Source organism: Rhipicephalus sanguineus, chromosome 3, assembly GCF_013339695.2.
Source record: "Rhipicephalus sanguineus isolate Rsan-2018 chromosome 3, BIME_Rsan_1.4, whole genome shotgun sequence".
NCBI classification, from domain to species: domain Eukaryota; kingdom Metazoa; phylum Arthropoda; class Arachnida; order Ixodida; family Ixodidae; genus Rhipicephalus; species Rhipicephalus sanguineus.
The window spans coordinates 58,000,308-58,013,949 of NC_051178.1; the positions used below are offsets into that span (position 1 = coordinate 58,000,308).

Genomic DNA, 13,642 nt, shown 5'->3' on the forward strand with positions numbered 1-13,642 from the left:
CGGACGCCAACTGGCAAAACGAGCCGACGCCGGAAAGGAAGCCAACGAGCTAACTTTCAAGCTTCTTATTTTTACGAAGTGTTGCACTTTCTTTTCGTTAGAGTTCTGTAATATGCTGTTGTATATACTGTTGAATTATGCTAACGTACTGCATTGCTAATTTTGTTGCGTTGTATTTTGTTGGTGTTATTTTAGAACGCCGCTCTTCCAGCTTTCGCTGTGACTGTGCTGCGGTTTCAGCGCAGGCCTGGCGTTTTTTATTTCTTATTTCATTGTAACCCGTATTAAAGCCTTCGGGACTGTACGGCCCGATCAACGTACGCCGGATCCCACCAGCTCCTGACTTCGGCCCCCTGCACGACGATATCGCGTTCGAGGAGCTATGGGCGCTGAAACGGGCGTTCCTGGATATGGCCGCCTACGGGGACTACGACCTGGTCCTCCTACACGAGCCGGTCGAGACCCTCATACACCTCTGCCTTTCCGGGAAAATGACCGCCGACGAGCAGCGGCGTGCCATCATAGCCCTCGAGCACCTCGGCACTTACCACGGCGTCCCGCAGCCCGCGCACGCCATGGAGGCTGTGGCGCGCTCGTGCGGCGAGGTGGCACCTGGGAATGACGACGAAGGCGGCGATGATGCGTGCGCTGATGAGGTCGGCGTCGAGGCTCGTGCGGTGGGCCGGCACCGCGGGACGACAACCGACGCGGTGGCGGCGCATCATCCGCCATCGACGGCGAAAAGAACGTGATCGCAGAGGCGTATGCATCGATGGACGAGGAGATCACCGAGAAAGAGGCCGAAGACTCCCAGGACGGCGAAAGAGAGTGCAACGGCGGAAACCTCGAGGTCGGCGTCAAAGAGAAAGCGCACGGCGCGTCCACTTCATAGGTAGCTTGTCACTACATGGCACCGAAGGCGGACAAGGAGATTGACGCCGAAGGAGACCAGCAAACTGACGACAAGCTGGGCGCTGGTTTCGTGCTGGTGGATTTCCGGGACGACGACGATGGCGTGAGGGAACTAGACGGTGCGGAGGAGGATATTGGAGGGCACGACGAACAGGATGGAGGCATGGAGAGGCAAAGGAAGCAGAAAAAATTCGGCAGATCCCACGTACCGTGGGAGTCGATGTTATGCGAAGCATGTCGCGGGAAGGTGACTGTGGCGTAATTTTTTTACTGGGCGAAACGTCGCAAAATATGACGCTAAAGATTTGTATAAATTTTATACCCACACATATACGTTGAAGAACCACATATGTGTTATATATACCAGTTTACGGTTGGGTAACGCTGCCAACGGCAACGTGGGTGTTGCCAACACCACAAGCGTTAAGTTGATATGTAGTGCTTATACTTGTCCCTTATGATGGAGAACGCACGCACGTTTCACGAACCCCTGTGCATGTGTGGAAGAAGTTCCTAACAGTTCTTGAACAAGTTCATCATCAACGTGATCAGTGAGCACCAGCAGCTGGTCATGACTTGTTATAGGATCCGGTCGTGATCGCGGTGACGAGGTGTCCATGTGTAGTGAAGTATGTGGTATAGTAGAGCTGTTGGAATTCGTGGATGCCTCGGTCATTTCGTCGACAAATTCTGAGTTGATAGAGCCGGCGACATGTCAGAACCTGAAGTCACCCTTCGCGTTGGTGAGGTATTGGCCGTCGATGCTGGTAGGTCTGGATAGTGCTACGTAGACCAACATCAGTGGATGGCGTTTGTCGTATTCGTGGACTAGCTGGGCGTATGTGGCCTACGTTGCCTTCTACAAAGCGGCTGCCAACCAATCTGGCATCATCCTCGGTCAGCATGAGGCCGTAGCCCAGCCTCGTAAGTAATGAAGAGGACACTGCGTCATTCTGGCGGAAAGAGCAATTTACGGTGCGGTGATGTGGATATCATATGTAACTTTCGTTAATGTATTCCTCCGGGGTCGAGCAATGCTTCAATATATCTTGCTGAATCATAGGAATACAAATGTAATGTTTATTAGACTGCTATAAAAGCGGAGCCAACACTGGAACTACACACGTTAATCTGATATGACGCATGTATCGTAGGAGTACACATCGTAGGAGTATCATGTAGTGCTAATTGATTTCTTGCAAAATTAGATAGCAAGCACCACAACTACAATTGACGTTGCATCGATATTACGCCTGCGTAGTTTGTTTTTCCAAACCAGTTTATAGACCTGGCGTGGCTCAGTGGTAGAATACCTGATTGCCACTCAGAATGCTTGGTTTCGATTCCTGCTCGGATCCTAATTTTCATTCTTTCGATTCGGCAAGTCAACGCTGCCGATGTTGGTTTTTCTTAACGCTCTCGCATTTAAGTTACCAATGTCTCTTCTTGCTGTTCCTGGGTAGATATAAACTGTCAATCACCTGTGGCTCATGCCCGTACAACGCGGCCCGTGTAAAACGGGTATGTGCCACACGTGTCTAGTGGAAAGGGTTTGACGATGTACGCGACAGGATTTTCATGTTATTCATGTCATGACCAGACAAATATATTCGTCAAATCCGTTTACCCTCCCATGCCAATTTTGGTCTACACTGGGTTAAGGAGGCAACCATGAGAGCAGCCAGACGTAGGCGGCTAGATAGATAGATAGATAGATAGATAGATAGATAGATAGATAGATAGATAGATAGATAGATAGATAGATAGATAGATAGATAGATAGATAGATAGATAGATAGATAGATAGATAGATAGATAGATAGATAGATAGATAGATAGATAGAAACGCTCAAAGTACCCGAGGTTCGCTAAGAAATGCTTCGCATTTAAAAGGGAAAAAGAAGAGAGGCCACGGCTGTGGAGGCTGCGGAGAACGTAAGCGACGAGAAATACGCGGACGTGGACGAGACGATCGTTCGGGACGCCGATGGTGACTGTCAGGACGGCGAAGAAGGGATCGGCAAGTCTCAGCACTACGAATAGCAGATCGGGGAGTCGCAGCCTCGTGTTGCAAAGGTCGAGGAGTCCCGGCATGATAAAGCTGCGGTCGTGAAGGAAGACAAGACGAGGAATAAGAGGAGGAAACAGAAGCAAAACGAACAAAGGGACAAACGGTCAGGTGGGACGGACGCGTCGGGCGAGGAGAGGGAGCCGAAGAAGCGAACGGTCGACGGAGGGAACGAAGACGATAAGGACGACGCGAACGCCCGCGAGGCCGACCGTGAAAGTGACGACACCGACAACGACAATGACAGGGACACTGACAACGACAATTATAAAGACACCGAGAAAAAGGACGCACATGGCGGCGACAATGAGTCTGACGCTGAGAAGAAGAGGGACGGGGACAATGAGCCCAAGAAACGGAGGTCCCCAGCATTTAACGACTACCACGTGGAGGACGGGCCGCCACCCCGACGTGAATGGTCCTAGCGGCTACAACGGAAAAACACGACACAGCGAAACGTCTATGACAACGGCACCAGCACCAAGCAACAACGTAAGCGCCAGGAGGTCTACCGTGACTACTCTGCGCCCGCTAGCTCGGTGGGTGTGGTGCTGCGCCAAGCGCATCGGCATTCCGTCCTGCTCTCGCCGATGAACGTGGTCGTCAACCTCAGCGAGTCCGGTGAACCTCTGTCTTCGTGCGGCGGCGCAGTTGATACCTCTGCGCCAGTCAGCGGTTACGACATCCGAGAGCCCATGAGGTCCTACAAGAAGTTATGGACGGACAGTGCTCGCAGGTGGTCGTGTGTGCCACGCGCAGTCCGCCGTGGCCAAGCGTAGCCAGGACACTTGCGCGGGCTACCGATGTGAAGTAGCGCGCGTTGTTCTTTCCCACATTTTCCGAGGGGAGGGGGCAGTATGGAGGCGCTCAGCGGCTGTGTGCGCTCGTAGAAGACAAGGACGATCGCGTGTGCGCTCGTGTCACTCGGGCAGCGGCCGCTGGCAGTAGCGGCCGAAGCTCGATGCAGTAAAGATGTGTCCGCTGTTGTCTCGGCCTCATCTCTAAAGGGTTCAGGGCTAGCTGCAGCCGTAAAACCCTACAGTACTTTTATATAAATAAATAAATAAATAATTAAAATCACACCATCTCCCGCTAAAGGGGATCGAGGCGATGTGAAGCAGTGTTTCGGCATTTAGAGCCCGCGTTTCAGAGGTGGAGTGGTGAAGGGGAAGGGGGAGAAGAGAAGTGGAGAGGGGGAAGGGTAACGGGAAAGGGGAGGGTGAGAGGGAAGGGGGAGGTGATTTGGAGAGGGGGAAAGGGGAGAGGGGACGAAGAGTGGCGAGAAGAAGTGAAGAGGGGGAAAGGAGAGGGGAAAGGGAAAGGGGAGGAGGTAAGGGAGAGGTGATGTGGAGAGGGGGAGGGAAGGGGAGAGGGGAAGTAGAGAGGTGAAGTGGAGACAGTTTGCGCATGCGCAGTAAGGGTGGTCACGCCGCACACCACCACCACCGGATTGAAATCCGCTATAAGATGCTTCACATCTAAAAAAGCATGACAGCGTCCACAACGAGGACTGCCACTTCTAAAGCAGGGAATCCGCGGAAAAAAGGACTTTCGCGTGAGGTTCAAAATAAATGTTTGACGTGTTGTGATGAGCATTCTGCTATAGTGTGCTTATTTTGGAATGTTTTGGATCTTTCAAGTGTTCAGAACAGGGCCATGCTGTTAAAATGTGAGGAAGCAAACAAACGCATTGCATCGACCAGGGTGCAGGACAAGCGAAACCGTTGGCAATAGTTTATAGCTGGAAGAGACAGGAAGACATCTCCTTTCGTAGTAAGCTACGTATCAACGGCAAAGAAATTCCAATGGAAGTTGATACAGCATCAGCAGCGTCTTTGTTGCGGTAATTGGACTTAGAAAGCCTTTTCCGAATGCTGAGAGCTCCGCAACTGATGGCCGCTTCTTCACATACAACGGAATTCCTACGAACGTTAAGGGTTCCACGCAAGTTTATTTGAGTTATGGCAGACAGCGCCATGAGCTGTCACTTGTAATGTCCCAGCATGAATCTGGCTTGAGTATGACAACATTTTTAGGACGTAACTCGTTGCCGAAAATAATGTTAGATTGGTCAGAAGTAGTGCCAGTGTTCAGCGTCCATCCAGATTATCTAAAGAAAAGATACTGAGAAGTGTTTGCAAAAGCATACAGTACAAATTAGGGCTTCAGTGGAAGTATTGTTCATAAAGAGAATATCACCTGTTCTTCCTAAGCCGAGGCTAGTTCCATATACACCGTGGTGGAGCAAGTTGACAAAGAATTGCATCACCTGGATCGAGTTGAGGGCGTATATAGCGTAAAGCAGAGTGAATGGCCTTCACCTCTTGTAACAGTGCCGAAGACAGACAATTCTGTTAGGATCTGTGGGGATTTTATATAAGGGAATTCTGTGCATTCAGGCGAATGAGTACCCACTGCCTTTACCAGAGGACAACCTCGCGTTCGTAGTAGGAGGCACAATTTTAGCAGTTCTAGATCTCTCTAAGGCTTATCTGCAACTTCAAATTGATGAACCAGCCCATGAGCTGTTATCAATGGACACACATTTCGTTCTTTTTAGACTGCCGTACGCCGTGGCAAGTGCTCCGGCTATGTTCCAGGTAGTCATGGACCAGATTTCGCGTAGAATCCGTGCCACTGCATTCTACATAGATGATGTAGGATGATTTCACGTAAGATCAAACAAACGATGGCTGGTCGACCTCTTAAATTTATTTCAAAATTTTATATATTATTGCCTGATGAGTGGAAAGAAGAGATCCGCAATTTGTTTTGCCGCCAAAAATTTTTTCGAAGCACAGGAAATCAGTAATGACGAAGAGGTGGAGTGGGGCGCTCATCCGCTGTGCTGGTTTGGTCAATTTTCGTTATGAATTGCACAAAATATATTAAAGTTAGGTAGCTGAAATTTCTTTAGCTAAATATGTGCACGTTTTTGTTTCTGCTCAGGCATTTTTAGTTTTTATGCGTACTGTAGATGTTCTTATAAAAAACCTCAAATTTAGCCCAGAGAACGTTATTTTCTTTATTTTCAAGGCCTTTATCTCAAAAAAGCCTTGTAGCAGAGCGACAAAAATTCCGCATTACGTTCTTCGCATGCTTATCTACCAAACTGCCAACTCTTATATTTATATAGCTTTTCAGTATAGAGATATGATTGGGCTAATTTCAAGAAAACACCGAACAATGAAAGCTTCTGAGGACAATTTAAAAAAAAGCATTTTTTTATATTTCTTAAACTTTCTCCACTTATTCTCCTCCACATCAGCTTTCACAATCATTGAAAACATGTTGCATAATGTCGTTGCACTAATAGTTACGGCCCCTGAAATGAGACCCTTAGGCAAGGATTGGCAATTCCGACTTCTTGCCCAGCAAGTGTATAAAATGCAGGCAGGATTGAATTTCTTTTTATTAAAAGGCCAGCAGGAACCAAAAAAGGTGTCGCCGGCACCGAAGACGTTAATTTTGAAATTATTTGGTCACTGCAGCGGCTACGAGCGCGGGGCTACCGAGCAGGCGTGCGCGCCCGAGATGCTCGTTGTATGAGACGGCGCATTGAGAGCTCGTTTTCGCGTCCTCAATCGATCTGAGAAGCAATGCATCAAGCACTTCAAGGTCTTGATGGCGTCGACGTAGTCATAGATGTCATACTGGTATGGTGTTCATTTAAGGAGGAGCACGACAGACGTCTGCCAAATGTTTTGCAAAGGTGCAAGGAAGTAAATCTCAAGCTGAACGAGGCCAAGCGTCACTTCTGCAAAACCGAGGTAGGCTATCTAGGGTTCAGGCTGACCGACCAAGGACTCTCGATTGACCCGAAACGAGCAGAAGCAATCCTCGCAGTTCAAGTGCCAGAGAACACCAAGCAACTCAAGACATTCCTGAGAATGGTAAACTTTCCTGCCAGATTTATCCCGAACATGTCGGAGATAAATACACCACTGCGTTACTTACTGAAGTACAACGCACGGGTGTGGACAGACGCGCAGCAACAAAGCTTTGAAAGCCTGCGAAAAGCCTTGTCACAAGCACCGGTCCTGGCATACTACGACAAGACACAGCCCATCCTGCTAGAAGTAGATGCCAGCCAACATGGAGTAGGAGCAGTCATCCTGCCGAACGGACGCCCTTGGCTTATTCTTTTCGCTCACTAACAGAAGCACAAGAGAAGTATGCACAAATAGAAAAGGAGATGTTTGCCATTGTACATGGATGCACCAGATTTCACGACTATGCCTTTGCACAGCCAAGCATCTCGGTGGAAAGTGACCACCGCCTACTCGAGGCGATCTTCAAGAAACCACTCCACCAGTGTCCACTACGTCTGCAAAGGATGCGACTGACACTCCAGAGGTATTCCCTTCGGATAATATACAAACCAGGAAATGAGATATTTATAGCAGACGCCTTGTCTCGGTTTCCGTCAAAAGAGAAGGTGCCCGAAGAAGAACACTTCCAGATAAATGTTGTACAAGACTTGTCAGTCTCCACCGAAAAACTGTAGCAGATCAAACGTGAGACAAGTCAAGACAACAACCTATGTACGCTGAAGAAATATGCGTGTACCACATGGCCAGAGGACAAAAGGTCAATCCCTGAACAAATCTGAGTTTACTGGCCGTACCGTGACGAGGTCCATGTCGAAAAAGATATCCTCTTCCGATCCAACCAACTGATTATTCCCAGCAGCATGAGGAACTATGTCCTAGACCTCCTGCATGCAGCCCTTGGAGGCGTATAAAAGATGAAGCAACGTGCCAGAGATGTCATGTTTTGGCCTGGTATGTCAGCCGACATTCAAGAGAAAGCAGATCGATGTGCCTTCTGCAGGCAACATAAGCCCAGGAACCAACGACTGCCGATGCCGAGCCACGAACTTCCCGAACTACCCTGGCAAACAGTTGGCATCGATTTTTCTACCACGAGGGAGAAGAATATGGGATCATTGTCAACTTCTACTCGTTTTATTTTGAGATTCGACGCTTGAAGCACACGACTGCTGAAGCCGTCATTACGTTCTGCCAAGTAGTCTTCGCTACTCACGGTCATCCTCGTAAGCTTATCAGCGACAATGGGCCACCGTTTAACAGCCACAAGTTGGCTGAATACATGAATCAGTGTGATATCGAGCACACCACATGTAACATTCCACGACTGCCATGCACAGATCCAAAACACGATCTCTTTATTCTTCTTCTTTGTCTTCCCCCTGTTCCCACCAAATCGGTCCATCGTCGCATCGACCCACTACACTCTCCCGGGCTTTGTTTCATCCCTCCGCTCCAAATAAGGGATGACGTTGGCAATGGCTGCTATCTCCATCGCACCGTTTTCCGTCGTGTAGCCGATGGTCTTCAGCACTCCTTCTTTTGTGGCCAATTTTACCACTTTAACCGGCCCCATAAGTTTTGTGTTCGGACCGCCGTAACCTTTCCGCACCAGAATCATATCACCTAGCGCTATTGCGGGAATATTTGTGTTATGACGTTTGTCAAAAGCTCTCTTCATCGCTTCCCTGTGCTTCTTTTGCTGTTCTACACCTTTCTTCGTTTCCTTCAGGTGAAGCTTCTCTGATATGCCAAGTATGTCGTCCACAGGTAAATAGGCAGGCTCCCCGAAGGCGGCGTATTGAGGGCTGCATCCAAGAGTGCTTGTATGCGATCTGTTGTGGTGGGACACAGCTGCTTGAAGGCAACACTTCCACCCTCCTGGGAATCCTTGGTACATACTTATGTATTGTTTTACATCTCGGATGACGCGCTCTACTAGTCCGTTAGCTGATGGATGGTAAGGGGCTGTAAACTTCAGGGTAATGTTTCTTTCTTTTGCCCACCTTGCGAATGCCTGGCTCTTGAATGCGGGTCCATTATCAGATACAACACATTTCACTGCTTTAAACATGTCTCTGCTCAAGAGCGATGTGACAGCAGCAGCATTTTCTTTTCCTGGCTTGGCTGCTAGCATCCGTGAGCATTCATCAATGCACACCAAGAAAGATTGCGTTTTCTTCACTCCTTCGCTTTTTTTCTTCAGTTAGGCGAAATCAACATGCACAGTTTCGAATGGGATCCCTGAGTAAAGTGGAAAAATCATGCTGTCTGTCTTCAGCTTGTATTTCGCTTTGTTCATTTGACATTGTGGACAAGAGCTAATGTAGTCGTTAATATATTTCTTCATGCCAGGCCACGTAAATCTTCTCCTCATTTTGTTGTATGTTCGCCAGAAGCCGTCATGCCCTCCTGACTCGGGACTGTCGTGATAAAGTCCGAGAAGTCTTGTTCTCAGAGTATCTGGTACGTAAAACCTTCCGTCTGCATACATCAGCTCTTCTGTGCCTTCCCACATTATAAGTGAGTTCACTGTCTCGTCGTTTTCACAGTTACTGGCAATGGGAAGTCGAGAAAGGGCATCAGCGTCTGACAAATCTTGTCCGCTTCTGTGTGCCACCTCAAAATCAAACTGTTGAATTTCACTTATCCATCGAGCAACTCGGCCTTTAGGTTGAGAACCATTTAGCAAATGAGTAAGTGCCAGATGGTCAGTGAACAGCTTGAATTTCGTGCCTTCTAGGTACGATCGAAAATACCTAATTGCTAGCACAACAGCCAATGCCTCCTTTTCAGTCGTGCTGTAGTTTTGTTCTGCCTTCGTGAAAGTATACGAGTAATATCCAACTACGTGTCTTTCTCTTTCGCTTCCACTTGTGGCTCTTCGTTGGTACAGGACAGCACCTGCGCCGTAGTTCGATGCATCCGTTGTAAGTTCAAATGGAACAGTGAAGTCCGGTAGTGTGAGTATTGGGTCCGAGGATATGGCTAATACCAAATCTTTATACGCCTTCTCACATTCTTCAGTCCATATGAAATCTGTGTCTTTACGGAGCAAGTTGTTCAACGGCTTCGCTCGTGCTGCAAAATCCTTTATGTAACTTCTAAAATGTCCTGCGAGGCCAAGAAAAACTCTGATTGCGTGCACATTGTCTGGCTTCTTCATCCGTCGTACACGTTCTACGGACTCTTCTTTCGTGCTCTTTGTGAATCCGTCCAAAATGCGTCCGAGAAATGTAATCTTGTGCTTAAAAATTCACTTTTCTTAAAGTTCACTTTCAGTTTGGCATCACGTAATGCCATCAAAACAGATGTCAAGTGCTCAGCGTGTGATGTTTCATCCTTGGAGTAGACTATGATGTCGTCCACATACACATTGCAGAATAATCCGAGGAATGGCTTGAGAACGCCATTCATCATCTTCTGGAACCAAGCCGCACTGTTTTTCCATCCGAAAGGTAAACGATTGTATTCGTAAACGTCAAATTGTGTGACGAAGGCCGTGTACATCTTATATTTCTCTTCCAGTGGAATCTGCCAAAATCCTTTGCAGAGGTCTATACGAGAAAATATCTTGCAACCTCCGGTTTCTTCAATTATTTCGTCAATCCTTGGCATTGGAAAAGGAAATAGGTCTGTTTGGTTATTTAAAATCCGGTAATCAGTGCACAGTCGCAAAGATCCGTCTTCTTTCGGCGCCAAAGTAATAGGCGAGGCGAATGTAGACACCGATGGCCGTATGATTCCAGCATCTAACATATTTTGGATTTCAGTTTTCAACCACAGTTTTTTTTTTACGGGACATGCTGTAAGGCTTTTTTCTGACCGGCGTAACATCTCTCAGCTTAAAGGGAACAGCAAATTTTGTCGTAGCCGGTGGATAGTTTCCTAGGCAGACAAGTTCAGGAAATTTTTCACGAACTTCTTTTTCACACTTAACAAGATGGTCTGCAACGTTCAACGACGCGCACGTCTCTTGCGCCACAGTTACTTCATCGTTCCAATAAAGATTTAACTTCAGTGTCTTCATATCGGGTCTCGAAAGCAAGAATTTATAATCGCATCCCTTCACGACAAGGGCGTCGATATTAACCCGCCGGCCCCGATAAGAAACATTTGCTTTCACCCATTCATCATATATTTGTCTTGTCCCATCAAAACTCTGTACCTGGACCGGTCTCCCTCTAATTATTTCGTCACACTTGACAAGGGCCCGATTTAATACAGATACTGATGCACCACTGTCAACCAATGCATCAACGTCGTCACCATTGATATTGAGTTTAATATAAACAAGGTTAAGGGCCGTTAGAAAAACAGTCTCAATTTTTGTCAGCAGGTGGGACTGGGCACCCTCTTCTATTAGTTTTTTGGTTCCGCTTCCTCTGAATTCGAGGCGGCTTGTTCTGTGCCATTGCGGGTAGCAGGCATCAGGTTGACGACTCGATTCTTGCTATGATGCTTTTCGAGCTATTGACCTCCATGGTGCCGTTTCAAAAGTCTGATCAGTACGACGCTCATTCTGTGGTGCAAAATCGGTGCAAATGTTTCGGAAACTTCCCAATAACTATTCGATGGTTTTAGGCGACTTTACTTGCACCTGCCTCTACAGTTCCTTAGGTAAGCCGTGAACAATCAGTGGCACTACTGCGGACTCGGGTAATTTTGCATTTGCCATGTGAAGAAGCCGCCTTTTCTCGTAAAAGTATTCTAGTGGCTTCCCTGAACGATATTAATAAAAAATAGCTCGGTCCCACCTTTCAACCGGGTTTTCGTCAAAGGCTGCCAAAAAGCTCGCTCTCCACTGGTCCCACGTGTCCGTCATATGTCCAGCGCAGTGGATGTCGTACCACTTCTTGGCAAGTCCGCTGAGAAACTGACCCATGTTCTTGATGCGCTCGTAGCGTTCATTCCAGGAGTTCTCCTCACACGCTAGTTCGTAGGACTTTATCCAAGTCTCTGGGATTGAATCTTCTCCGTCGAAGATGTCGGGCTTTGCGACCTGCTTGTGTTTTCGCTGTTGGGCTTGAATAACTGTCAGAAGATTTTCCATGAATTGCTGCTGTCGCTCGGCATGTTGCTGCTGCAAGCGAAGCATTTCTAGCAGGCATGAGTCCATGGAAGAGTCGGCTTTGCTTGGTGAAGTTTTTGTCTTCAGCTGCACCAGCGGCGCCATGATATATTCATGAAATTCGGAATGCTTCAATGGTATCTTGACTCATGCTTGGCCATCAATCTCCTGCAGCGTCTTTCCAGTCTTCTCGGCGATGAACTCGCGAAGCTTGGGAGTCGTGATGCTTTCAGCTAAATCATACTGGATATCTTCATCCACTTCACAGGTTGAAAAATATGACTGACCGTTTCGGTCTCTCGATACGCTCAGCGTTATCCACATAATAGAGGCTTGTATCCTGTCACAGACTGCGCCAATGTAACATTCCAGGACTGCCGTGCACAGATCCAAAACACGATCTCTTTATTCTTCTTCTTTGTCTTCCCCCTGTTCCAACCAAATCGGTCCATCGTCGCATCGACCCACTACACCACATAAAGCTCGTGATCCACGTTCCAATAGGATGGTGGAACGAGCCGCCCAAGAGGCGAAGAAACTTCTCAACAAGACTGCTTACGGGACAGCAGGGTTCTACAACGCCCTACTAGAATGGAGAAACACTCCAAGGGACAAGTTGCTGCAATCCCCAGTTCAGCGCCTGATGCGAAGAACAACAAGGACACAGCTGCCTGTGCACACCAAGCTTCTAGAGCCTAAGACAGTGCCTCCAAAGCAGGTGACCACAAGACTGAAGGGGATCCGCCAGCGACAGAAGACGTACAACAACAGAGGTACAAGAGACCTAGCACTTCTACATCCTGGGTCAGAGGTCACAGTATTCAACAGCCGCAATTCCGAGTGGCACCCAGCGATTGTAGTCTCCGAAGACCCAACACAGAGATCGTACATCGTGGCCAACGAACATGGGGAAGAGTTCCGGCGCAACCGTGGGCATATCTGAGCCCACAGCTCAACAGCAACGACATCGCCACAGCCCCCGGGACCACAACCCCAACCACTAAGGCGAAGTACAAGAAAGCGCCAAAAGCCACGACGATTTGTTGAAGAGTAATGAAGCAAGTCGTCTTCTTTCAGGAAAGAAAAGGAGATGTGGCCTGTGGCGTCGCTGCGGGGAGCGACTAAAAAGCCACCAAAACATGCCCGCGTTGCCAGACCACTTTTTGGTGCTCTCCCTAGGAAATTCCAAGCGAGATATACCTAGCCTAGGCCCGTGACTCTACGTGCGTGGGAGACGTTGTATGATCATGCGATTTAACCATGGAAATGCAGGTGGCTTGATTTAATGGACGCACGAATAAAGGTGCATACTTGCTGCTTTCTCTGGGAAGGGCCACTTTTTGACTAAGGGGCAAGCAGTTCGCAAGGAGGGGGAATCAGTTTTGTTTCAGCTCAATGAGATCAATTATGCACTCTACGAGCGCAGGCGTAACCGGACATTGCATTATAGGTTTCATTCTTGTGTTAACGTTGCTGGCGTATCAAGCGCATTAGTTTACGAAGCTGATTCTTTTTGGACGACGAAGTTTGAGACATGATCGGAACAGCTAGCATGCTATATATTCATATGAGCTGCTGTTTGGGCCTTGTTCTGTAGTTTCAGAAAAGCCAGCTTTTTCCAAAAGGTACCTTGGAAAAACGTTTAGCTGCATTATTCCGTGATAGTCACCGAATGATCAATATTATTGCTTGTTTTAAACGAATGCTTGTGGCGATCGAGCCATCACGCAAACGAGCGTCACGCCGAAGCTGGCCTCCCTA

At 48.0% G+C, this 13,642-nt stretch overlaps 1 protein-coding gene across 1 annotated transcript; it reads left to right on the top strand.

Moving 5' to 3' along the window:
* The first annotated feature begins 772 nt into the window (after positions 1-772).
* LOC119385495 (uncharacterized) lies at positions 773-3,405 on the top strand. Its single transcript, XM_037652919.1, has 3 exons — positions 773-850; positions 893-1,015; positions 2,989-3,405. Exons 1-3 carry the CDS (start codon positions 773-775, stop codon positions 3,403-3,405), a joined length of 618 nt encoding a protein of 205 aa, XP_037508847.1.
* The last annotated feature ends 10,237 nt before the right edge of the window (positions 3,406-13,642 follow it).

Coding starts and splice junctions, on each gene's coding strand:
- LOC119385495 (XM_037652919.1), top strand. CDS start 773: ATGGACGAGGAGATCACCGAGAAAGAGGCCGAAGACTCCCAGGACGGC. Junction 851..892: donor GCAACGGCGGAAACCTCGAG/GTCGGCGTCAAA, acceptor TCCACTTCATAG/GTAGCTTGTCACTACATGGC. Junction 1,016..2,988: donor TCCGGGACGACGACGATGGC/GTGAGGGAACTA, acceptor CGTGTTGCAAAG/GTCGAGGAGTCCCGGCATGA.